At 38.2% G+C, this 27,877-nt stretch overlaps 2 protein-coding genes across 3 annotated transcripts; one reads left to right on the plus strand and one right to left on the minus strand.

Annotated features, from left to right (window-relative positions):
• The first annotated feature begins 13,227 nt into the window (after positions 1-13,227).
• LOC121976909 (polyadenylate-binding protein-interacting protein 9-like) lies at positions 13,228-23,157 on the plus strand. The gene is made up of 10 exons (XM_042529319.1): positions 13,228-13,646; positions 13,797-13,904; positions 14,040-14,084; positions 21,109-21,181; positions 21,286-21,398; positions 21,478-21,537; positions 21,751-21,798; positions 21,888-21,956; positions 22,713-22,774; positions 22,857-23,157. Exons 1-10 carry the CDS (start codon positions 13,452-13,454, stop codon positions 22,918-22,920), a joined length of 837 nt encoding a protein of 278 aa, XP_042385253.1. The 5' UTR covers positions 13,228-13,451; the 3' UTR covers positions 22,921-23,157.
• Positions 23,158-23,778: 621 nt separating this feature from the next.
• Positions 23,779-27,623, minus strand: LOC121976917 (trihelix transcription factor ASIL1-like). Of its 2 annotated transcripts, none has more exons than XM_042529331.1 (2): positions 26,236-27,623; positions 23,779-24,168 (listed from the first exon to the last, which is right to left on the minus strand). In XM_042529331.1, exons 1-2 carry the CDS (start codon positions 27,085-27,087, stop codon positions 24,076-24,078), a joined length of 945 nt encoding a protein of 314 aa, XP_042385265.1. In that variant the 5' UTR covers positions 27,088-27,623; the 3' UTR covers positions 23,779-24,075. The 2 variants fall into 2 exon arrangements, with proteins under 2 accessions (XP_042385265.1, XP_042385275.1); XM_042529341.1 differs by having other exon boundaries at positions 26,262-27,616.
• Between the last annotated feature and the right edge of the window lie 254 nt (positions 27,624-27,877).

The following is a 27,877-nucleotide window of genomic DNA, read 5'->3' on the forward strand; positions in this document are numbered from 1 at the left end:
TCAATTGCTGTGTAAATTTGGTTGATCATGTTCTTCCTTGTAATCTACTTTTAATGCTAATTTCTTTCTATAAAATACCTCTGATTATTTTAATGACTTTTGACTATTTCCATTTTGGTATTGTAGGTAGAAATGTGGTTCTCTGAGTCTCATTCATTATGTTGGTAGAAGTCTGTTTATTTGAATAACTTGCTCCCTCTTTCCATGTTCTTCTGTTTTCTCAGAAATCCGACGAATTGGAGTGGACACACCTTAGTTTTTCATGGAGGATGCATTGTACAAATAAGCAGCAGTAGAGTCTTGGTGTCTATATACAAGATAACAGAGTTTGGCGAAGCATGTTGCATTGTTTTCAAAAAGCACGTCATATTATGAACATGAAAGACATCGGTTTGGCGAAGCATGTCACAAATACTGCATGTTTTATGTTTTCATTGGAGAAACTATTGTTAAGTCTACTTGTAACTAAATCCTTATATGACTCATTTTTTGTTACAATATCTTGTAGTTTAAGATAGATAATTAATGTTATTGTCACTTTTTATTAATGTGAAGTATGTTTATAATGTTATTGTTGTTATTGAATTGGATTGATCCCTATATTCTTTAATTATTTAAATAATTTATCTTTTAAATATAAGATAATGATTTTTTTTAAACTGTTGTCAAACTATTGAAAACACAATAGTTTTTTTTGTTGTCGTCAAAATAAAAGACGACAGTTTTTATTTCTTATCAAATTGTTGTTTATTTTATCCAAAGACAATGGTTTAAATCTGTTGTTAAACTGTTGTTGATCACGCTAAACGACAATGGTGAAAAACTGTTGTCTTTGAGTACCCCTTTTAATAACACAGCTTTTAATAACAATTCTTTAGGGCTTACAACAACGGTAAAAAACTGTTGTTGAATCCAAAATTTCTTGTAGTGGAGATCCAACAGTTGAAACTCAAGAAAATACAATTCATCTACAGACGCCTCATAGAATTCTGAAAATAAAACTATTCCACGATTCACCAAAAGAGGAGATGAGGAGATGGATTGGCTCTGATACCATGAGAACAAAACAAAAATGCAAATAGCATGTAAAAGGTAACAAAACGAATGAAAGAAAGAGGTAGCCGCAAATGGAGGCTAGCAAAATTATATTTCAAAACTTAGGTTTACAAAGGCAAAAAAATATAAATAGACAATAAAAAATAATAATAAAAGACTAATATACCCTTATATAATAATAAACTTATATTATAATAATAAATATTATATACTAACAATTGTGTGCAATCAAAAGAGAGAGAATAGAGAATTTTATTTTAATTTAAGAGAAAAAAGAAAAAAGTTATTGCATACAGTTGAGAGAAGAAGTCGCATCAGATTGCCCACATCGAATGTTGTCCATGGTCGTTCCCCTAAGGGTGTGCAGGCTACATTTTCGTGTGTGTGTGTGTGTGTGTGTGTGTGTGTGTGTGTATAAAATTTTAATACCCCGTAGAACCTTATATGGGCGATCATGGGTAATATCATATGTGGATGATTTGATGCGATAAAAACTCTTTTTATTTATTTCCCCCTCTCATGTGCATGCAAACAACTCTTTTCTATCTCTTGCATACAAGGTGGTGTTGATTTGTACAAACCAGCACCACCCAACACCAACGTGGTGTTGGTTTTTAAAGACCAGCACCAGCTGGTGTGGCCCTAAACCAGTACCAACATTGGTGCTAGTTTCAAACTAGCACCACACTAGCCAGTGCTGGTCTTTAAAGACCAGCATCAATGTTGGGTTGAAATTAGCACTAGCCAGCACCAATACTGGTTTGAAACCAACACAAGTCAGCACTACTATTGATCCTATTTGAAAATGATGAAGATTGCTAGTTGGGGGATCTGGCTCCTCGGTTGACTGGGCGAACACACCACTTTGCTCTGTAACACAAAGAATGTCAATGTCGGGCCAAGGAAGGGATCCCGGCGTTGGCCCTTCTATGCTCAAGTCGATCAACGGAATAGTAGAAAAGACGGTAAGGAACTGTAGCAACAACAGGAGATCTAGCACGAATAATGCATATCTCCACCGGTGCATGGACCCCCCCCCCCCTTTATATAGTGCTCTAATAGCAAACGTGCATGCTTCTCAAGGTACGTGCACGTTTTCTCAACTATTCTATGAAATGACATATCAGAAAAGTGTCTCTGACACTATTCCTTAACAGGCATGCAAATCTCTAACATGACAGTGGAAGCTTCCATTGTACAATTTCCATGTTAACCATACCCTGCTATCAGCGGCATCAACTCCTAGAAGGATACAATGAGCTAGGCACGGGGTTCCACTGTTTGGCTGAGTGGAGGAGCCGCTCAGCTGGGATTCCCTTCACGACCAATCTCAGTTGTTCTTCTCCACAGTCGCTCGGCTTGGTAGGCAGTTCTTCGCGCGATTGGCCATGCGTTCCGGCCATACTAGCCTTTGTAGGGTCGTCACAGTTAATCCTCTAATGTCCTCTCTATAGTCGACCCGGCTAGATGAGCGATTTGCTTAGACGAACCTCTGGGCCGAACTGACCCTTTAGGCCCAGTCGACTTGTTGCCGCCTGCTCAACCAACTTTGGCGACCAGGCGGCTTTCTGACTTTGACCGCCTTGATTTAGACCTCCACGTTGGCTACTGTTCCACCTTTGACTTATACTTGGTAAGCTGCCTTTACCAGTGCATCACAAGTCTTCCTCTCAAGTTTAGTCGAAGGAGGCTGTAAGTCTGACTGACTGGACGAGCAGCGTCTTTGGTGACCTCCTAGGTCGATTGGGCATTCTCGATTTTGGAACAACCGCTCGGCTATAATAAGTATTGCAGGTAATCCCCGCTCTGAGTTAGAGTTATCACCTGGTTAGCACTTATTGAAATAGACTTAGAGTCGTCGCTCGACATTCACTTATTGTCATGAGTTTAGAGTCACCGCTCGGCTATGATGAATTTGAAGTTGCATTCTGCCATAGGTTTAGAGTCGTCGTTCGACTATGAGACGAAATGATTATTCTATAGTGAGCCATTATGTGACCATGTCTTTGCTTGACCACTTATAAGTCAAATATTTTTGCAGATCAGGATGTTTGGTGATGACACTTGGCGATTTTTCTAACTTCTTGCCGCTTCCTTTGCCGAGTGAGTCTTTCATAATGGCCGCTGACATCATCTCAATTTCTTGAAGACTGTGTAAATCTCCTGCTATTAATGTCGAGCATGCTGCCCACGCCCTTTAATTAAGCCTCATTAATGCTTCTCTGTCACAGGCACCACGTGTCCCACTTTCTGCTATCGCACGTTTGATGTGATGGCGGATATCCACGGTTGATGTAAAAAGCGTCGCTTTGAATTCCACGGTCAAATTTTGGCCTTGTTTTGCATAGCCCTTGATCAAATGGCTCAGAACAATCCAGATTTATAAACCCTTACTCACGTCGTTCACCTTCTTCACCGCATCTTCTCTTCCTCACACACACTTTCTATTGCTTTTCTTTTTCGTCGTTCCTCATCGGCGATATTTTACAATAATCTTTTTCTCCCCTTGTTCTTCATCCGCTTCTTGATTTTCGTCGACCTTCCTACTTCTGCTTTTTGTTGTTTCTCCATAGCCACCTCTCCTCCTCCTCCTCCTCCTCCGCCTGTCGTCGGCTTGTGGTATACATCCACCAAGTCTGATTTTAACGGCGATGAAGTAACGCAGATGCAAATGTCTTACAATATTCCTGATGACCACCAAATAATCATTCCTACTACCGATGCATACCCACACACACCATAGGATGGCTGCCTTAATTTTTTTAAGGATCAATTTTTGGTCGGTCTGCACATTCCAATCCACCTCTTCTTCTCAGCAGTTTATAGATACTTTCATATTCCTCTACCCCAGTTAGTGTCGAACTCCTTTAGGCTTTTGTGTGGAGCGGTAATCTTGTTCCACCTATACGACGTCCCGCTCATCCCTCACATTTTCTATTACTTTTACTATCTTAAGCTTTCCGAGAATAGGACCTTTCTGATATAGGCCTGAGGGGGCTTTGTATTCTTTGATAAGATGTCTTCTTCCAACAAACACTGGAAGGAGCATTACTTTTTTGTTCGCCTTCCCAAGCGGCCATCATTCCTAACCGGCTGGTAAATGGAGTTGATGAAACCTCATGCACTGCGCAAGTATTGCTGGGAGACAACCTACCTCGAGGCGGCTGCTCATCTTGCAGATCAAAAATATTATATACATAAGATGCTGCATAAAGGCGTCCTATACATTTTTGGACCGAGTCCCCTTCGCTCACGGCAGCCCAGCTCATTGGGTAAACTATTTCTTCCTATGTCACCTTAGAATCTAACTGATTTCACTTTCGTTTTTGCAGTCGAAGTCATGCTGAAGTCCCTGCTGAGCGGTAAGAGCAAGCTCTCCACAGCCGAGATCAACGCTCGTAGAGTTGCCGAGTTGGAGAACCGTGGGCTTGCACTGGTTGGAAGTTCAGCTGATCAGACTAGTGAGGCGAGCCGAGCGGTAGGAAGTAGTGCAGCTGCTACCACTGGCGAGTTACCTTCCAAGTGGCCTACCATGGTCCCTATGGTCGTACCATTTGAATCAGTACCGACCGACTTGGCGGGTTCAGGCGAGCCACTACTCCAGCATCAACAGAGAAAAAGACTTCGCTCAGAGGGTACCTCCTGTTGGCGCAGTGGGGGTCGGCAAGAGGGGGGGTGAATTGCCTGCAAAATTAAAGATACCCTCCTCAAGACTTTCAACTCAAAATAAATAGTAATAATAATAAAGTAATAAGATAAAAAGAATCAGAGAAGACCAGAAGTTGACTTGGTTACAACCAAGATGGTTGTTAATCAAAGACGATGAAAAGCGCACTAATGATCTCCTCCTCTGAAGACAGAAAAGTCTTTTACACACTAAAAGCTTAGAACTATTGCTAGAAATGAATACAGAATTGATTGCTTGAATTAATAAAAAGATCTAGACCAAGGCTTTATTTATAGCCTTGGTCGAGGCGCCCGGAAGGATTTCGGGCGTCCTGGGGGATAAAATTTTATCCCCCAATGTTCAGATCGAGTTTTGACTCGATCTAGTCAAAATCCAACTCCGGGCGCCCCGGGCTGTTCCGAGCGCCCGGAGGTCCGGGCGCCCGGACATGAAAGTCAACTTAGGTTTGACTTTTGGTCCGAGCCTTCTGCTCTGTTTTTAGCTCGCCTCGGTTCGGATCTTTTCCGCTCTAGCTCCGTTTGCTTGGGTGATCTCCGCTATCCGGAATAGGGCTCACCCGAACTCATCTTCATATCTTTTCCTCGAGCAGGCTTCCATCCCGGCTTCTCGTCCCTCGAACGCCGCATACGTTCTTCTCGTCCACCGGAGTACTCTTCCGCAGCTCTCTCGTCCTTCAGACGCACCGAGCCCGTCGGCTCCCTTCCCATGTCGTTCTTCTCGCTAGCTGTGTCTTCCGCTCGACTTCCTGCGCTCCTAAGTTCTTGTACATTTAGACATAGGGATTAAATAACAAGCAGGATCTAACCTAACTTGGTTGATCACATCAAAACAACCACGAGGTTCAACAATCTCCCCATTTTTCATGTGCATCAACCCAAATTCAAGTTAGGGTATAAAAACAAATAGTAATTTGAAAGAAATTACTAACTAAAAGTTTAAGCAAAAAAAAAATTGCAAAAAGAAATTTGCAATACCAAAAAAAGTTTAATTTGTTAATTTTCCTAACTTCCGCTTAACTTGTATACCTACTTCTCCCCCTTTGATCATAGCAAAAAAAATGGGGTAAAAAAGTATAAGGTAAGGGTTTTGAAAATATAGATATGTTTGAGAAAGTTTAAAAAAAAAATTCTGAGTACAAAATCAGTTATTTTCAAAAAGATTTCTAGAAATTTCCTTAAGATTTCGCAAAAATTCTAAGTTAATCCAAAATTTTAAGTAAAAAAGATTCTAACTTTTAGAGGACTTTTTAACTTAGGCAAAAATAGTTTTAAAGATTTTCCAAAAAAAAATTTTAAGTTAAAAAAAAAATTCACAGGAGAATTTCTCTAACTCTAAGTATAGATTTTTTTTTAAAAAAAAATAACTTAAACAAAAATATTTTCTCAAAAAAATATTTGAAGAACTTTTACAAGCATTATTTAATTCTAATTTTAATGCTTTTCAAGAAAGTTACTTAAATATTTCATTTTTATATTTGGCTTCCAGACAGTGGCGAGGCACTAGGCCTTCATGGTTATTGGAGCAACAATCACTTTCTAGTCAAACTCTCATAAGGAAATTCACTGTTAAAATTTCTCATTGAAAGCCTTTAACTTTTAAATTTAATCTAGAAATGGTTTTGGAACCCAGTAAAGGTTCCTTTCTACTGGATTAATCAGAAACTTAGGGGGTATATAGTTTCTTGAAACTTTCCTAAGTTGTCCCTGATGTTTTCTAATATACTAATTTAATTTTCCAAAAGTTCTTAGTTTTGATTTTGGAAATTTATTTAAGCATGCATGATTATTTTTCAACTTCTCAATTTCAATTTTTAATCTTTCATTTTCTAATTTTAAATTATCATACATTTCTAGTGGGCATGCTTTTGTTAGGTTTAATTTCAATTCAGCATTTTATTTTTCTAATTTTGCTAGATCTTTCGTAAGCACTTTGATAAATTTAAATGACTAAGTAGGGGTGAGATCACGTACCTTACTTACCTCTCTTGGTGATGCTCCCCTTTCGTCGCAGCTTTCTTCTTCTTCTGAGGATCCTCCCTCTTCATCTATGTTCATCTCTGAGTCAGAGTCATCTTTAAAGAGATGGTTGGTCATCAGTGCTACTCCTAAGAAGGCTTCGACTTCTGATTTGGATGATGAAGAATCATCCTAAGTGACCTTCAAACTTTTGCGTTTAGTGGATATCGGTCTCTGAGACTTGTCCTTTTTCTTTAATTTGGGGCAGTCATCCTTAATGTGCCCTTCCCCGTTGCAATTGTAGCATCGAACTGTCTTTTTATAGCATTGATGTTTTTTTGACTACGATCTAAATTTGTTAGTTTTAATAAATTTATTTAATTTTCTTACCAGAAGAGCCGCTTCAGTTTCGTCGATCGATGCTTCAGAATCGGGATCATCCTTTTCGGCTTGTAGGGCAATATTGAGGTTCATCTTCTCCATTTGTTTAGGCTCTGCGATTCGAGACTCGTGAAGTTCAAATGTAGAGAATAAATTTTCTAAACTACTTACCTCAATGTCCTTAGAGATGTAATAAGCATCTACTAATAGCACCCACTCTGGAGTTCTTGGGAAGGCGTTGAGTGCATACCGGATAGAGTCTCGGTTCTTTACCGGTTCTCCGAGGTTGGTCAGTTGAGTTATCAACTCCTTAATTCTTGCCTGGAGTTGCGCTACATTCTCGCTGTTGTTCATCCAGAGGTTCGTTAACTGGGTCCGAAGGATGTCGCGCCTCGCTAGCTTTGCTTCTGAGGTGCCTTCGTGGAGCTCCAGGAATTTGTCCCAAAGGTCTTTGGCGGAGTCGTAGCTTCCGATCCGACTTACCTCCTGGGGCGACAGAACGCTGAGCAAGTGAAATTCCGCTTTTCCGTTGGCCACGAAATCGGCCTGCTCCTTCTTCGTCCAGTTGTATTCTTCTTTGTCTTTTGGCGTTGTGTATCTATATTTCATTATTAAAAGGATATCAAATTCTGTTTTAAAAAATACCTCCATTTTTCGCTTCCAAGTAGCGAAGTCTCCGTCGAATTTCGGGGGATGAATGCTCGCGCCGGCCATCATCCTGATCTTTGTGCTTCAGTCGGTGGTTAGTCCTTCTGAGACTGTCGGGCTCTGATACCACTTGTTGGCACAGCAAGGGCTGGCAAGAGGGGGGTGAATTGCCTGCAAAATTAAAGATACCCTCCTCAAGACTTTCAACTCAAAATAAATAGCAATAATAATAAAGTAATAAGACAAAAAGAATCAGAGAAGACCAGAAGTTGACTTGGTTACAACTAAGATGGTTGTTAATCCAAGACGATGAAAAGCGCACTAACGATCTCCTTCTCTGAAGGCGGAGAAGCCTTTTATACATTAAAAGCCCAGAACTATTGCTAGAAATGAATATAAAGTTGATTGCTTGAATTAATAAAATGATCTGGACCAAGGCTTTATTTATAGCCTTGGTCGGGGCGCCCTGAAGAGTTTTGGACGCCCTGGGGGGATAAAATTTTATCCCCCAATGTTCAGATCGAGTTTTGACTCAATCTGGTCAAAATCCAACTCCGGGCGCCCCGGGTTGTTCCGGGCCCTGAGGTCCGGGCTATTCGGGCACCCAGACATGAAAGTCAACTCAGGTTTAACTTTTGGTCCGAGCCTTCTGCTCCGTTTTCAGCTCACCTCAGTCCGAGTCTTTTTCGCTCTGGCTTCGTTTGCTTGGGTGATCTCCGCTATCCGGAATAGAGCTCACTCGAACCCATCTTCTGATCTTTTCCTCGAACAGGCTTCCATCCCGGCTTCTCGTCCCTCGAACGCTGTACACATTCTTCTCGTCCACCGGAGTACTCTTCCGCAGCTCTCTCGTCCTTCGGACGCACCGAGCCCGTCGGCTCCCTTCCCGTGCCGTCCTTCTCGCTAACTGCGTCTTCCGCTCGACTTCTTGCGCTCCTAAGTTCCTGCACACTTAGACATAGGGATCAAATAATAAGCAGGACCTAACTTAACTTGGTTGATCACATCAAAACAACCACGGGGTTCAACACCTCCTACTTGGGAGCCTCAACCCAGGCGGCCATGGAAGTGCCTACTTCCTAACCCCCACCAAGCGGGGTGAGAGTTTGTCCTCTACCACCTTGAGAGGACAGTTCCTCTACCGACACCGACTTCATCTGACCGTACTCCATTAGTGCTCGAGCTGCTGACCGGTGCACTTTTAGTAGAGTCGATTTCCTTCTTTCCCCTGTCGGTCGCTCTAGAGACTCCATCCTCCACCATCCGCCCTATGAAGTCGAAGTACAAGGGTTAAGCGACTTCAGAATCCTCCGATCCGGTCAACCATAGGCACATCTTGGCTTTTATCTTCTTGCCCACTAACACCTAGCGCTCGCCTAACGATGACATGCCTCGATCGCCCAAGCACACAATCTACCTCCATGATTCTCTGGCTCAGACTTGGGCGAACGCTCAGAGCAGGGCGATGACCATCCGACCCGGGGAGTTGGCTGACGGTTTCACATAAAAATCCACCATGGTATATTTTCTAAGAGTTGTTATTCTCCTTTACTGTGTCGCTGTAACTCATACTTTTTGCAGTACTAGGTGGAGAGTTTGGCATTGTGTCAGAGGCTGGTCTTTCTCAAACATGATAATAAGCAACTGCAGGCCTCGACCGGTGGAGCAAGTGCGTCCCGAGCTGCTGTTGAAACTCTCACCGCTGAGGTTGCTTAATGATAACTAGCATTTTTATTTGTTATTTTGGCTCTTAGACTTAACATTTTTTACTTCTCGTATGATAAATTTAATGTTATATTATGTTTTACGAGTCAGAATTTATTTTGGACTTAATTATAAATTTTCTATAATTATGGAATTTAATCCTCATGTTTTTATTATAGAATTTAGGCAGTTGCTTAACAAGCCGAACGGACCCTTTAGGCTCAGTCAGCTTGTTACCACCTGCTCGGCCAACTTTGGTGACCTGGTGGCTTCTTGCATTTGACGGCCTTGACTTGGACCTCCACGTCGATTGTTGTCCCGCCTTTGATGTTGGTTGCTACTCGGAAAACCTAGAGGTTCCACTGTACAAAAATTTTGTACAAAGGTCTGAACCTTTTCCTAGCTACCATGTGTTCTTTTAAATTAAATTTTGGATCGCCTGCGGAACTTAACACGTTTGATCCAAAACTTAATCTATTTGTTCTTTTAGGTTTTGACTTGGATCTCCTGCGGAACTTAACACGTTCGACCCAAACCACCTTAAGTTATTAATTCCATTAAATATTAATTTCCATAATTGGTTCCCAGTACTGACGTGGCGAGGCACACGGCCTTCTTGGATATGGGAGCAACCACCACCGACTAGACAAAACCTTTTATAGAAATCTAATATTTAATTTCCTAAAATAACTTTAGGTTAACCGAAGAGAACAATCAAATCACAAGGAAAAGAAAAAACAAAAGAACACAACATCGAAAAACATATTCGAAATTCTAGAACGTAAGCCTCTTGTATTTGGTATTATTTCTAAAAATAACTAGTATGATGCAGAAAGGAAAAATTACTAGTTATACCTTTTAGAAAGACCTCTTGATCTTCTACCGTATTCCTCTTCTAACCTCGGACGTTGTGTGGGCAACGATCTTCCGAGATGAGAAACCACCAACCACCTTCTTCTTCTCCTAGCTAGGTTCGGCCACAATCAAGAAGCTTCACCAAGGAAGAAGATCAAAACACCAACCAAGCTCCAAGAGATGCTAGCTTTCTCTCCTTCTTCTTCTTCTCCAAGTAGTATCCGGCCACCACAAGAGCTCCAATGGAAGAGAGAGGTTCGGACACCACAAAAGGAAGAGAGGGAAATGATGATGGCCGGCCACAACACCAAGGAAAAGAGGGAGAGAAAATAATATAGATTGTTTTTCATGAAGGCACCCTCACCCATTCTTTTATATTCCTTGGCCTAGGTAAATTAGGAAATTTAATTACAATAAAATTTCCTTAATTTCCTTGACATGATTTAATTGAGAAAAATAAAATAAAATTTCCCCAATTAAATTCAAGTGGCCGGCCATATCATGAAGAACAAATTGGACAAGTTTCAGTCAACAATTAAAACTTCCTAATTTGTTTCCGGAAATTTTAAAAAATAAAATTTCTTTTCAAAAAATCTCTTCATTGTTGATAAAAAGAAATTTCTATAATTTTAATTTTATCAACATGTGAATAATTTTAAAGAGAAAATAAAATATCTCACCAATCTACAAATAAGGAAAGAGATCTAATCTCTTTCTTTAATCTTTTGTAGATCTTTTACAAGAAAGATATTTTAATTTTAATTCTCTTTAATAAATTATTTCTTCCACATAATAAAAATTAAAATTAAAATTCCTTTATAATTTAATTTGGCCGGCCCCTACTAGCTTGGGTTCAAGCTAGGGCCGGCCACCCAATTTTATACCTAGGCCGGCCCTAGCTTGGCCGGCCCCTTATTGGTGGGTACAGAAGGTGGGTATAGGTGGGTATAGTACTCTATAAATAAGAGGCTACGATAGGGACCGAGAGGAGGAATTGGTTTTGGTCTCCTGATAAAATTAAGCATCCCGTGTTCGCCCCGAACACACAACTTAATTTTATCAATAATAATTCATTCCACTAGAGAACTATTATTGAACTACCGCACCAATCCCAAATTACATTTTTGGGCTCCTTCTTATTATGAGTGTGTTAGTCTTCCTGTGTTTAAGATATCGAATGCCCACTAAATAAGTGAGTTACTGACAACTCATTTAATTAATATCTAAATCCAAGAGTAGTACCACTCAACCTTATCATCATGTCGGACTAAGTCCACCTGCAGGGTTTAACATGACAATCCTTATGAGCTCCTCTTGAGGACATTATCAACCTAGTATCTCTAGGACACAGTTTCCTTCTATAATCAACAACACACACTATAAGTGATATCATTTCCCAACTTATCGGGTTTATTGATTCATCGAACTAAATCTCACCCATTGATAAATTAAAGAAATAAATATCAAACATATGTGCTTGTTATTATATTAGGATTAAGAGCATACACTTCCATAATAACTGAGGTCTTTGTTCCTTTATAAAGTCAGTATAAAAGAAACGACCTCAAATGGTCCTACTCAATACACTCTGAGTGTACTAGTGTAATTATATAGTCAAGATAAACTAATACCTAATTACACTACGACCTTCTAATGGTTTGTTCCTTTCCATTTTGGTCGTGAGCTACTGTTTATAATTTATAAGGTACTGATAACATTATCTTCTGCATGTGACACCACATACTATGTTATCTACAATATAAATTAATTGAACAACTACAACTAAATGTAGACAATTTGACCAAATGTGATTCTTTATTCATAATGAATGTTTACAAAGCTTAGGCTTTCAGTACACACTCCAACATTTGACTCATACTTGGTAAGCCCCCTTTACCACCGCATCAAACGTGGTACTGGTCTTTAAAGATCAGCATCAGTGCTGGTTTGAAACCAGCACCAGTTATGATCAATATGATATTGATTTTTAAAGATCAATACTAGCACTAGTTAGCACCAACATGGTGTTGATCTTTAAAGATTAGCATCACATTTGTACTGGCTGGTATAAACTAAAAACTAGTACCATGTTATATGTAGGAGAGAAAAAAGAATGATTTGTATGTAGAAAAGAGAAAAACGTTGCATATAGATATAGATGAGAAAGGGAATGTTGATTATAACTATTATAATATTAAATTAATTTTAATTAAGTTAAATCAATTTTAATTAAGTCATTAAATAGTATTTTAATGTAGTAGCCGTTACCTATATAATCATTTTAATTAAGTTGAAATACTTTTAGTTTATTTGGCAACTATCATCATGATTATTATAATAATATTGAAATACGAATATTTTTAGAATAGAATATTGTTTTAAAATAATTTTTTAATAATAAAAAAGGTGCATTTTTAATTATTGACAAATATATATATATATATATATACATTGAGCATTTTCCAAAAGTGGTCTGTGTGAAACACTTTCTTTTAAAACCTCAAACAACCATAACACCTTTCTAAAGTATTTTAAAGAGTAAATATTATCATTTTAAAAAATTTGTGTCGTTACACTACTTAAAGAGATAAATATGTGTAGTCGAACTAAGGAAATGTTTTGACTATTAAAAGAGAAAAAAAAAATCAAAAATTGAAACTTTCTGTGAATTTATTATTTTTGAAGGTGTAAAAGTGGTGGTATTTTGAAACAAAGTGAACTTCGAGGGGTTCGGTGAAATTTTCTCAAATTTCAAATGCACGCGTCTAGTCGTTGCATTGTGTAACCGGTACATCTCCTCCGGAGGGTGGAGGCGCTAAGAGAACGCGCGCTCAAAAAAAAAAAAAAAAAAAAAAACAATACCGAAGTCAGAAAAGTCAAGTATTCAGTACTTTCTCCTTCTTCGCGATGGAATCAATGAACTTGTGGGAGGCGGCTCCGGCCTCCCCTCCCTCCCTCCCTTCTCCCTCCACGACCCCCAACACTGTCCATCTCTCCACGCGCCTTTTTGTAACGGAAACTTCTCGATATCTCTCAAATCCCTTCCCCCTCCGCGTTTTTTGTCGCATTCCCATTCCATTACCCTCCCCCACAGCCACGGCCATCTCCCCCTCTCCCAGCCTCCATCGTTTCCCTCTCGCTCTCCTCTCGTCGTGCTCCGAAAGATGGCCGATCTGACCGCACGGAAGCGATTTCAGACGCGCTCGGCCTCGCCTTTCTCCGGCCTGAACCCCTCCGCCGAGGAGTTCGTTCCCCCCTCCTTACTGCCGCCGGGTCTCTCCTCGCCGCCCGATCAGCACCGGGTGTACGTCCCTCGCGACTCCCTAGCCGGGGCCTCCGATCATCCAACTCCTCGCCGGGTACGAGCATTCTTGGCCATGCTTATTGTGTTCTGGACGTGAGCGCGATGCGATCACGGTCCCCTGATCCGGACCTAATCTTCCGTAGTTGGAGGAAAGGGGAAACCTACCTGTCGTAATCGATTTTTTTTTTTTTTCTCTTTCCCGCAGAGAAACTACAGTTTGCTTGATATGCGTAATAGGTTCGACAGAATTCCTATGGCTCAATACGGAGACTCTGTCAGGAGGACTGTCTTTGTTTCTAATCTTGACCAGCAGGTATGCAGGCTGTAACTTCATACCTCATAATCTTGTACGCGTTTTTGTATCCAACAAATATGTTACGGAAGTGAGATGGTAGCTTGAAGGAATAGTCCTGTATTTTTCTGACTCTTGTTACATCCGTCGTCTCAGATCACTGAAGAGCAGCTTGTTGAATCATTTAGATGCTGCGGGAAAGTAAGTTCCCTCAATTGCACTAAGACAATAAGTTACTATATCTGTCACCTCGCGCTTTCAGGATTACATTCACTGGAAATTAATTATTATACATTGGCTATATGAATTTACATTGTTGATTTCATCCATTTTGACAGAGACTAGACCACTATGTACTTAACTCTTAGAACAACTAAAAAAGTGTGTATGTTTGCATATTGTGATCAGAAGAAATGTATGCTTATTGTCCTAACAATACATGCTTCTGTGCACCCTCCTACATTCGTTGTACTTTGTTCCTGTTGAGAAAGCTCTAACATGGTGGGAGCCTCAACTTGAAAGTAGTTTTGAGTTTTTTTTTTTTCAAGTTTATGTTTGTAACAACTATGGATAAAAATATTCCAGACCACAATTATCATGTTGTAGTTTTGTTTATTCCAAAAAGCTGCAATATTTGTCGCTTTGCCTTATTCAGGTTTTAGCTACTATGCCTTCCTTTTTTCCTTTCAATTTGTCTTCCCCAAGTGCATCTGATATCTGTTTTCATGATCAAAAAATCTCTTCATCATGGTTTCCTCATCTCATACTTCAACCTAGCCCTTGGGTTGAATAAGTTTGGCTAAGAGAAGAAGAAATAATTGTACCAATGATATTATTAATTTCTATACCTCATTTCTCTCCATCACACTGATAAGTGATTGTTCTTATTCATAAAGGCCCCTATTTTTGACATGTTATTTGGCTTGCCTCTGTTACCCTCATCCGTTCATTTTCTTTATAATTCCACTGTATATTTGCTTTTGTTTGGAAGGATTTTAAGCTTCCTATTTTTGATATGCGATTTAGCTCATGCTTCCATTGCATCATTATTATTCTGTTTCCATAAGTGTAGAACGAAAAGGTTCTAGCCTTCTTTTCTTTGTCACTCCACTTATCATTGCTATATAAGTGTTTGTATGTCTTCTTTTCTTAGCTATTTTTGAACTATGCAAGCAAAGTTCCATTGCCAGAAAATGTTTCTGAAAGGGACTTCAATTTTTGTCTCTCTTGCAAATGCCTATCACTTTATATTATTATAACAATCTCTCTTCAAGAAATGTATGTGTGCGTGTGCGAGACAAGTATAGACAATCATTAATGATACCTTCCTTATGAAGATTTGTCTATATGTTTTATGTTTGATTGGTAATTGCTCGCTGTGATTTAAAAATTAAATGGGCCCTTCCAATCCTGATGTTAAGAATGATGGATTCTATGCAATGCTTTTATTAGTTAGAAGCTTATAAAAAGTATAGAGGCATAGTTATTTAAGACGTGAGGCACCCAAAAGCACATAGATGCTATGGGGCCTAAGGTGCACAACACAAAGGCGCACGCCTTACCGAATTAAGGCGCTTTGGGTATAATTTTTTACAAGTCAAACATATATAAAGAATTTCTGCCAAAATATTTCACTAACAAAATTATAGTCCATAAAATGTTAAACGATAATATAAATATAAAATTCACTAGTAAATAAATGCATTATATGCATAATTCAAATTTTAAAAAATTTCAAATATCTACACATGAAAAATTTTCATCATCTTCCTCAATCATATCATTATCATCATCAACAGATGTTTCAGATTTGTATAGCCGAATCTTCATTGGTTTCCTCAAGATAGATTTCTTCCTCTTCATCAATAAGTTGACTTGTAGAAGATTTCTTTTAGTTCTTTTTGATGTAGTTGTCCTTGCTTCTTTTGAAGAAGATGAATCTCGAGATCTAAAACGGTAGCCATCTTCACCAATTCCAGAAGCTCCAACTTCACTCCAAGTTAAATTGTCATCATCAAATACTAAATCATTCAATCTTCTCATCAACCATTCATTACTATCGTCTATCTCATCAAAAGAAATATGATCAATAGTGTTATGCATATCATATCAACGCCTCAAAGCCTTATTATACTTAATAAAAACGTCAGGGTGCGCCAGGCAAGCGGAGTGCCTAGGCACATCCAGGCGAGCGCCTAGCCATAGCCAGGTGAGCGAAGCGCCTAGGCACAGCTAGGCGAGCGCCTTTAATAACTATGTGTAGAGGGAGTTTGGTTTTGTGATCCATCATTATTGAGATGTCCACTTAAATCCTAATTGGAAAAAACCATTTCATGCAATGCAAAGTTTGATGAAGAGTCAACGTATAATCATGAATAAAATTGATATTCAACTCAACAATATATTCAACTCAATAAGAGCTTGTATATGTTCATTTAAAAAAATATATTTGACAAACAAGCTTGAATATTTGTGGGCTATTCTCATTAATATTCATGAATAAAACTTGTGAACACTTCGCGAACATTATTATTTACCAACTTGACTAATGCTTTATTATAAAGTTTTAAATTCAAACATATTAAGAGTATACATGCAAGTTATTTATATATTAATATTAAATCTATTATTTTTAATATCTTAGACACTTCATATTCAAATTATCATGTAACAATATGTCTTCTATTTATTGGATCATTGATTTAATAAAGTTCCAAATAAAACCATGCCGCTAGTTGTGCTCAATAAATGCTTGAGCTTAATAAGCTTTTTAATAAACTAGCTTGAATAAATTAGATAAATAAACAAATAAGCTTGAACATGGTTAAAGTTGATTGTCTAACTGCTGATCTTAGAAACTCGATCTTATATATGGACTATCACACTTGTGTTTGATGGACTAATTGGCATGGAGCCTCTTACCTTCAACACGCCCTTTGCACCCATCAAGATTTAGGGGTATGGGCCCTTTTTTGGTACAAATTGATTTGAAGCTCGCCTTTTGCTGTTATACCATGTTAAGATTGATGGATCAACCACTTATAGCTTCTAGGAAAGAGTTCAATTTACATTTATATAATCGACCACCACATTTGTCCATGTTAGACCAATGGACATAGAGCCTTATAGCTTTAACAAACATTATCATGCTCGGAATTTTTACTCCAAGTGGAAAATCCTTGAATATATTGTATTGTCAAGCAATTAGGAAAATCCTTGAATCCAACTCTTTCTTTGAAATCATGTACTCTACTAATGCTTTTAGGAGTTATGTTCAATGTTCTAGTGCAATCATGTAGGTGGTATAATGTTAATTTACTATGGTTGGAACTTATTGGTATGCTACTAGCCTTTTATTATTTTGTTATTGAATTGGTATAGTACACAATTTACAATATGTATAATTGATTGGTCCTGATTGATCAAGTTGGATTCAAATTAGCGAAGTCCATATGTTTCTTATTGTGAAAATGAATGCGAATATGCAATTTTTTACAAATTTAATAGAAAGTCCAAAATCATTCTAAATCCAAATGATATTAGCCAGTATCATCACAAAATGGAAGAATCAAGATATTTTGTCAAAATTCAACCTACAAACTCACACTAAGATATATTTGCAACTAGAGAGGGAACAATTAGGGAAAGAGGTGAGATGGGAAAAAATTTATTAGGAAAGCATAAGGACATATTTCTCTAGTTTGCCTTTCCTTGAAGCGACCTCCTTTTTTCTTTAGAAGGAAACAAAAGAAGGATGCAAAAAGGGGATCACACTGACCATGGCGATTGTTTAATAAAATCATAGAGACTTTACTAAAAACATAAGTGTTTGTAAAGTCATAAGAACATGTATGGGAGTTGACACCTGCTTAGTATCATAAGGTCAAGAAAGTTGGTGATAGGGGAGCTGATGACAAGCCCCAATGGCGGTTGTAATTATGACGGTCTTAAGGTAGCAAAATTCTTTGTCGGGTAAGTTTTGACCCACACGAAAGGCATAATGATCTGGGTACTATCTTGGAGAAAGACTAACTGAAATTGCCATGTATGTGAAGAAACAGACTACCCACACTTGACGAGAAGACCTTATGAAGCTTTATTGTTCTCTTGGATTGGCTTTTTGCCTTTCCTGCGCAACTTAAGTGCGAAGGTCTCCTTCCCGGGAGCTTAAGTCATTAGTGAGATAGCACACTTGAAGAGCTAGAATTCTAAACTCGTGTCATAATTTACAGGCCAAGGAAAGCCTCAAAGGTAATAGAAGCATGCAAAGGTTTTCTCGGAGTTGTTGAAGATTGTCCCTTGAGTGCAAAAGTAGAAGGAAACTTGACTGCATGACCCACCTATCGAGTAGGGACTAAAGTTTAGCCTTAATGATGCAATGGTGTCGAGTGGAAGGGTCTTCACTCAATACATAAAAGTTACTCTAGAAATAATAGGTTGATCTTCTCCAAGAGTTCACATTGACAGGAAGGTTTGGCACCTCTATGTCAGCTCTTCGCCACTTGAGATTGTAGGATGTTCCGAGGATTAGCTTGTTTGTCTATTAAAGTAGTATGTGAGCTGGGTTTAAGATGTGAGATAGTTCAATCCATATCCAGTGTGGGCGTTAGAGCATCAAGAAGACCCTTCCTTTGTACGAGAGGATGGAGAAGTACACACCAAAAGATGTACCAGTTATCATGCACATAGTAATTGTTGGGTAGCCAAGTGTGGAGTGAATAAATGCTAAAAATATCTATGTAGCAAGCCTGCCCCACTTCCAGGTCAAGCTACTTTAATGTAGGTCTCTCTTAATCTACCCCAGGGAACCTCCTACATTGAAATCAAAGAGCCTAGGAGGACTCGAGACATGCCAAGGAAAGCTACCTAGAAGATGCTAGGATTGCGAACTAACATATATCACTCTAAGCATCTTTTTCAATTAAAATTCATTCTTAGACTCTAAGCACTACCTTATACTCGAACTCCGTCACGAACCATTGATAAACACAAGTCTTTTCCGAAAAGAATGCTTTACCTGAATTGCCTACTTAGGAGTGGGTAGGGAATGGTTATTTAAACTCATAAGTCGGAGATAGGATGCTTAATTTATGTGTTTGTTTTCTATATCAACATAGTAATAGATGCACACCCTTAAACTTTAGAGTGACTGTTCTAAAGGAAGAGCAGAAGGTAAAGATTCAATTCATAAGCAACTAGGAATGCTTTAAGGGGTTAGGATGGGTCCCATTTTATTGGTGACCTTTCTTGTTTATTGAAAGCTTGAACTCGAGTTTAGAGTCTAAAATTGATTTGTTAACATCTTAGAAAAATAATAAAATAAATATAAGAAAGATAGGAAAAAATTATTATCTTACTAAAATCACATTTCTATCCAAATTGGTACTTTTGCCAAATTTGGGTCTAGAAATTGATGAAAAAATTCTGGGACTTTTCCTTCCCTCCATTTTTGCATGAGGAAATGAAGGAAAAAGGTGCCGAGGGAATCCTTCCCAAGGCATTTCCCTCAGTAAGGAAACACAATATAAGCAATTCAAAACCTGGGCATGTGGGGAGGTGCGACATTGAAGTGGACACAAAGTCAGAGGTGGCTCATAGTGTCGTGTGACTGAGGCATACTTGTGGCAAAACTCTACAATGAATGCAATCATGTGACGATGCTATATGGTAGAATTGATGCTGATAGTTTCAAAGCATCATATTGGCAAAGAGAATCAATTTTGGTTTGATAGTTTTTCCACTTGGATGTATTAAATATTATACATAAGTTTTTCCACTTGGATGTGTAATAGATTGGTAATGATGATTATATATCATATTGTATCAGTTGATTATTTATCACCTACATATAACTATATAAGCAGTAAATATCGGACTTTTATTATTTATTAACTTTTTAATTACTAATGACTTAATGTATAGTTCCTATTTATTTCATTCTATACTAGTTAAAAAATTTTCCATATCTATAGGTAAAAAAGTTTTTCTAATACATTGGCAGATCGTATTTTATCATTAACAAACATGGGTTATGTAATTGTTAAGGGTATATTAGTAATTATATCTTATGTAATATATTGATAATATATCAACAAATATGATGTTATTTGTTGATGATCATATATTATGATTATCATTACTATCTAATTAAAATTATACTAATAACAGATATTGCTCATAATATTGTTTTTTTAAATCATAATAATGCTAATTGTAATATATAGAGAACAAATGCTTGATGGTTGAGTCCAACATATTATTTTTATATCACTGGTGTTAATGTAATCAATCTTTTAAAAAGCGTATGCAAGCAGCATATGTTGTACAAGGGGGCATCTTTAGAAGGATAAGTGATCTATATTAAAATATCAATATTACAAGTCGGTCGCTTGCTGTCCTTCAAAATCTGCCTAGGCGTCCGCTTATGTAGTTCAAGCAGGTCTTTTGAACCCATGAATGTAATAATTCAAGATTCAAAAGAATTTTGGTGATATTTAAGTATGTGTTATTATTAAGTAGTTAATTACATTTAGATTATTGCATCTCATCTTATTATCTCATATGATAAAAACAATTCTTTTTTTCATTGTATTTGTTTAAAAATGTCTTCTAGTGTCTACCTTGGATATCCATTCAATATACTTGATATAAATGTTCTAGTTCAGCTGATCTTGATTCCTATTCCACATCCATGAATTATGACAATAAATGCCATTCCAATAATTTGAGATTGGTCCACATACTGCATATGCGAAACCAACTTGTGGTTTGGCTCATTAGTAGGCAATGTTATTCTATAATAAGGCCATATGTGGATTATGCAGCACACAAGATCAGTCAAGTATACCAATTTAACCAGATTAAGAAAGTGAATGGGCAAGAAGCATATTATGTGATTTTCTTAGGTAGATATGTTAAATTTTCTATTATGTTTACTCCTATGGTTTATATGTAAATTTTCTTTTGGGGAATTTTATCTATTCACAGAGACCAATGAGGATGATTTGGTAATAATTATGAAGAATTTTTTTCTGCTAGGCAATTCATGTTTGGAAGATTACAATGTCTATATTCACTGGAATGCATTTGTTTTACAAATATCATCTGCTTTCATACCTCAAATACCTTCTGGTGTGACTTCATGTCTGTTGATTGTTCACATGCTTTTCTTTATGTGTTCTCGAGTTTCTTTCTTAGTTATCTTTACACAGCTTCTATGCTGTAGGTGCTGGATTGCCGTATATGTGGTGACTGCAGTTCTGTCCTGCGATTTGCATTTGTCGAGTATGCTAATGAAAGTATGATCGCCAATCTAATTACTGATCCATTGTGCTCATCTGGTGTCTTTGTTTTTTTTTTTCCTTTCTCAATGATATGGTTATTGTTTTAAATGTTCCTGCAGATGGTGCCAAACAAGCATTAAATCTTGACGGATGTGTTCTTGGTAATCATCCTGTCAAGGTTATTCCATCAAAGACTCCTATTGTGCCTGTGAATCCTATATTTCTTCCTCGTGTAAGCATATTCAATCTCAATAATTTATTTTATCATGCTCTTGGATTGCCTTTCTGGACTTGAAATTGATGTTTAACAGTCTGAAGATGAACGTGAACAATGCGCAAGGACAGTTTATTGTTCAAATATTGATAAACAGGTAGGCAGGTTCTTCTCAGTAGTAATTGTACCCATATTGATAAATCAGGTAGGGATATATGTTTTTAGATACCATTTGAATCTAACAAAGACGCTGGCTTGTTATGTTCATGAATTTGAGAAAATAAGCTTGGTAAAGCAGCAATTGGATTTGTCATACAGTGCACATGTTGTTCATACTGTGTCACTTATGATTGTCCTATATTTTCTACAGCTTAGTCCAGCAGATGTTAAACATTTCTTTGAGTCGCTTTGTGGTCAGGTTAGCACTTTGTTTCTTCCAGTCTATTTTTCTAATTGGACTATGATTATGGTGATTTTTCATTACTAATTTGATGCTTTCATTTCTAGGTTTCTCGCCTGAGGCTTCTGGCTGATCAGGGGAATGCTACTTGCATATCATTTGTCGAGTTTGCAGAGGTAGTCTGTCATGTTTTACCGCAATTTAGCTTTATGTGAATTCTTATATTTGACTCGTAGAATGTTAAGTAATATATAAGAAATAGTCTATCGAGCCTAAGTGGCTAGATAGGTCTCTTCTCAGTACCCTTTGCTTTGTAGTATATATTCATTGGATAATTGGATTCAGTAGGAATAACTATTTTTTGAAATATCCTACAAACTAACTAAAGATGTCCATGTATGGGGAATGCGCATTCCCAATTCATTTTTGTCATCGTTTATTCATTTTATAAAAATTGATAGGGAACAGAATAGTCATTCCCATGAACTAAATGCATCATAATCTTCTACCCATGTACCAAAACAGAAACTAGTTCGGCAAAGACAGAAATTGTTAATTGGTAAATCTATCTGGCTAGAATCTTGCTAGCCAGAATTAAATTGTAATGTATACATGTAATACATGTAATTAATATATAGAGATGATATTACTAAAATATCCTTAATAATAACTTACAAAGTGTATTCTGATTGACTAGATTCTAGTCATTTAACATTATCCTTGTTTATTATCCTTGGGACGTGAACCATGTAACTGTTTTAAGTTATAGTCTTTATTTGAGTTTTAACAAAAACTTCCCACCTTTTATAGCGTCCAACCAAAATTACTTATCTTGTCCAGTGGCTATCTTATTCTACGCTTTTCTTTCCCAGTTTTCATGTGTCACTTCCATTTTTGACCATTTTTCTCATGGATTATTATATCCTTGGCAGGCTGAAAGTTCAATTGCAGCACTTAATTGCACCGGCCTTTTTCTTGGGTCAAATGCTATTAGGTACTTTCCCACAAAATCAAATGGAGAAGAAAGACATAGTAAATACTAAATACTCAAATGTTTTCTCTCATGTTAATGCCAGGGTCAGTCCGTCCAAGACTCCAATTAAGAATATTGCCAACATAAATCCACGTGTTCAGGATTGAAGCTGATGCAACACCATTTCTCGAAGGACAAACTCTTCAGTGCCATTTATGCCCAACTTTCATTAATGCTCATAGACATATTTATTTCTGTTTTATCAACTGGAAGGACTTATTCGTTATATTTGGTGAATTTTATTCATTGCATGCCCTTCAAAATCAGGGCACTCTATGCAATGTGGTGATACATTCATTATTGCATCTGGAAATAATTATTCAGGCAACAACTGTTTGCTAAAACATTTGATAGAATTAATATATTGATCGTTCTGAAATTTATGAATCCTATTCCTTTATTTGGTTAGGGAAAAGAAATTTCCCTGTATTTTAAAAATTTGTTAAAACAATCTCTCTTTTTTTCCTTCTTGTGAACACTTTTTCAAAAAAGAAAATTCACATTTTTTTGAAAAAAAAAAAAACATATTCGAATTTTTGTATTCATAAGTGCGGTTCATTTAGTACGGTTCCAGAAAAAAATGCGATGGTTTGGAAGTTTTAATTTTTGGTCATATATGGGCTACGCCAACCTCCCTGAACTGCTCGATATTAATCATTTACTATCCGAATTTGATTTTGTCTAAATTTTAGCTGCGTGATCTTGTTGAAGTTTAGATCAGATTTTCTTTGCTCATTGTCATTTAATGGTTGATTTTCACAATCTTATTAATGATTTTTATTTTTATTTTTCAAAATATACTTATTTTAACTTTTTTTTTTTTTTTCTTTTGATCCGATGCGACCAAAAAAGTCTAATATCGGCTAAGGATCTCAGCATGGGATTTGGTCGTCAGCAGAATTAGCCTGAGCAGACATCTTTTTCACCATAGAGTCTCTGGACTAAAAACAGGATATCAAGGATAGTGAGAATGAAAATTTACTGGTTAACACTAGTTACCTCCTTACAAATCCTTCAGCCCTGCAGAGTTAATCAAACAAATCATCTAACAAAAGAAAATGCAAACTTTTAGCCAATTCAATCCTCTTCACTTGCCTGAAGAGAAACTTGATTAAGGTTACAGATTGTCTGTGTAGAAGAGCCAAAAGGTGCATTAAATCGCAGTGATCATTATAAATCACAGTCAGTTGTTCACCTGAGTCAGAAAGAGCTAATAAACAACAATCATGAGACGTCATAGATCTTAGCGTAGATATCGCAATTTATGACGAGCATTTGATAAAATGCATGATCCAGATGTACATGCCAAAACATGGCGCCCCGTAGAGAAAACCTCCCCTCCTACAAATAGCTGTCTGAAGATAATTTAAAGTGTGAGTACACATCTGAAAGAAAATGTTGCAAAAGTAATAGAAGTTGTTAACATTACAAATTAGAACAATACATGTGTTCTTACTCAAGAATAGGTATCTTACTCTTATGGACAATAAAGTTGCAGTGACATAGCATAAATCTTAGCTTAGTTAACCGTCTAAGAACGCCAGAGTAAGCAATGAATAAACACTCAGGAACTAGAGAGTTCATTCACATATCCCTAGGCCAGACAACACATTACTGCTCTCAATAATGAATGTGTCATAACTTGGATGAAACTACTGGCTGATTTGCTCAACTATATCAAAACTAAAATATAAAATCTGTCATGGATATACATACTACTTGAAAGACACTAGAACTTCTAATGTGTGACTAAATCCATACTGCACAATTTACAACCTTTTGTAAGATTTACAGCGATCATGCACTGGTTCAAACCCAAGACAATGAAATATGTTGCCCAGTGAGTGACAAATTAATTGAGGATGAGCCACATGACGGATGTGCAATGAGATATGCACCTAGATACATCAAGTTGGAGCATATCCTCCTTGAGCTTCTTAATGTGATTCAATCATTCAGATATAAACAATGTGACAATCAAACAATGAGAATATTTTAGTGATCTGTTCCAAGAGAAAATTTGATAAGCCCTAATGCATTAATGGTAGTTGTCCTAACAAACTTTTGTTGACCAAAATAATTAGCCACAAAGTTTAAGTGTAGCATTCCTAGAGTCCAACAGAGGAATAAGATTCATGTAATAACTTGATGATGAAGAATGTAGGAAAAAAATACATTCATCTTGACATATGAGCATATATAAATGTACCACAAAATGTAGGACGAACTTACAAACTGAATGAAGATACATTTAGAAGATAATATAATATATGTGCCACCAATTATATTATTTTTATGCAAGAAACTATACTCATTTAAATCCATTTGACAAAGGTGACAAAAAAATGACCAAAATTTTTCCAACAAAGGCTATTTGAAACACTAAGGGAAAAATTGTTACAAGTGTCATTTTATAGACAGTTTATCTGGGAACCATTTTTTTTTTAATGCCGCCGTAGCTTAATATTTTGGTATTGATGTAAAAAATGCACGGTTCAAACATTGTTTTATATAGTCAAATACATGAAAAATTTAATTATTAAAACTGGCAAGAATCTCAAACACTTGTAGGCTTGTAGGAAAAAAAATTGTAGCAATGATATAAGATAGCATCATGCAGATGTACTACTGGCTGACGGACATGAACAACAGTGATTGAAGCTTGCATGCAGCATGCATCCATTACAGGATATTATAAGACAAAAAAACAAATAATGCCGAGCATAGGAAACTCTTGCTGCAGCAGAAGGAACATGCAAGAAAATAGAACTAAATGACTATTATTGGGTAGTATCACATAAGTATCTCACTTAAAAACCCCCACAGAATCTAGTTATATGTCCGAACAAACATTTCCCAGATCCAATTAAAAGTATAAAAAAATGTGAAATCAAACAAAAGAAACACAAATGCTAAATTCAAAGAGTGTGATACACAATGGCAAGTAAGCATGAATATATATACAAAGTAATTACAAAACTGGAGAAATCTGTAAGTTCCGTTTCTTGAATGCATTCTCTTAAGTATAACTACGTTCAGATTACTGTGAAACCAACTAAATTCATAAAACGAGAAATCATCTGCAACAAATTGATTTCCAAATTATGAAATGATGGGATCAGGTCTGCAGTCAGGTTACTTTTGAGGATCAAGTAATGTCCATGACCTAGTTATGGTATTTCTATGTGAAACTCAGGTTTCAAATGAGAACAATATACAAATCAAGGAAAGAGTACCTCCACCAACAACACATACGTAGATGAACTACCAGAAGAAGAATAGTGTGGTTAATATCTTGCAATCCATTCCAGATTTATAAGAACGAAAAGTTGGAAATTCAAATAAATTAATTGTTTGGGAATTGACCAAAGAATTATATCAGAAACTTTATCTTGCATGAGGAATGAAGTAGAGATAACTACCAAGCTGAAATGGTTGCGTCTCTTACCCACGCCCGATCGTTTGGCACGCTTGATTTTGGCAATCTGTACTTGAGTGTCGACAATGAGCTGCATCTTCTGAAATTCGAGTGCCTTTGTGAACTCCATTCGCTGCTTCTCCAACTCCAACATCTGCCTCTGTTTTGATTCTTCCAATCTCTCATAGATCTCCGCGAACCTCGAGATCGCCCTGGCCAACTCACGGATCTCATTTCCCTTCTTCCAACTCCTTCCTGATCTTGAGGACGATCTCGACAGTGACTCAGAGCCCACATCGTCCTCATCCTTGATGTCCTCCGCGGCCGCCTCGGCAGCTGCGACCGCTCGCCTCAAGATTGGATTGTCCACCGCTAACACGGTGGCGGCCGGCCGCTTCCCCTTTGGCTCCGCAGGGCGCACGGCGGTAGCAGTAGGCAAGAGAGTGCCCTTGCGGTGGAATGGGAGCGGCAAGGCGAGCGGCGGCGAGGAAGGGGTCTTCGTGGCAGGCGGAGAGGATCCGATGAGGACATCGAGGCGGAAGAAGAAGGGCCACTGGCTTTCGCCACCGTAAGCGATCCGGGCTTTCTCGACCTTGTACTTCTTCTTCAGGGTGTCGATTCGGTTCTTGCACTGGACGTCGGTGCGTGCCGGGCGGCGGCTGGCGCTCGGGCGGGAGTTGACGGCGTCGGCGACCTCCTGCCAATGCTTCTGCCGCAGGTTCCTGCGGTTGAGCTCAAGGTAGCGATCGCCCCAGGCGTCGGCCAGCACCGACGTCTCCCCCTCGCTCCAGCAATCCTCTCGATAAGGCAGCGCCGGATTCGGCGGCTTCATCGCGTCCACCTCTCTTCCTTCCATCTTCCCAAACCCTAATCCCCTTCTCTCTTTCTCACGTTATTTGGTCGTCGGCGGCGGCGTTAGGGTTTGATGAGCAAAGAAAGAGAGAGGGGGAGTAAAAGAGGGGAGACGGCGAAGGCGCCGGCTGCGCGTGAGAGGCACGTGCAGCGGAACGGCGGGAGGCACGCTGGCGCCCGCCGTGGATGAGGCGGGTGGGGCCTCGAGGACGCCGCATCATCGCCGTTGATTGTGGGAAACGATTCGGGAGTGGACGGGGAGACCGGGTCAACATCGTCGACGACGTCGTAGCACGAGTCGTGTCGAATCCGCTTCATCGCGGGCTTCTCGTAACGGGGGTTGCTGCGCGCGGTGGCGGAAGGACAGAGGCGATGAATTCGGCGACGAGTCGTGCATTTCCTGAATTATCCTCGCCAAAGCCGATACACGTCGACCGGATGGAGGGGTAGATTCGGGTTCTGAACTCTGGACGACGCGTGACGAGTCGATGACAGAGCAGGCAGGACCACGCCGGTTGTCGTTGTCGTTGGTGCCGCTGAGGAAATGGGAAGGCGATCGCCCCCCACCAACTTAAATGTGTATTTATATCGTTACTTGAAAAAACATAAATGATGAACATTAAACTCTTAAAATAAATGCTGAACATATTTTCAAGTTTTATCTATTATTGCCTACACTATTTTAAGAGAGATGGCGATCCCATGACTTTATATACTACATCAATGCACACCACTGTGAAGTGTCGAAAGCATGATCTGAGATCATCTAATTCGATCCTAAATCAAATTAACCA

The sequence above is a fragment of the Zingiber officinale genome, chromosome 1B (assembly GCF_018446385.1).
Source record: "Zingiber officinale cultivar Zhangliang chromosome 1B, Zo_v1.1, whole genome shotgun sequence".
NCBI lineage: Eukaryota > Viridiplantae > Streptophyta > Magnoliopsida > Zingiberales > Zingiberaceae > Zingiber > Zingiber officinale.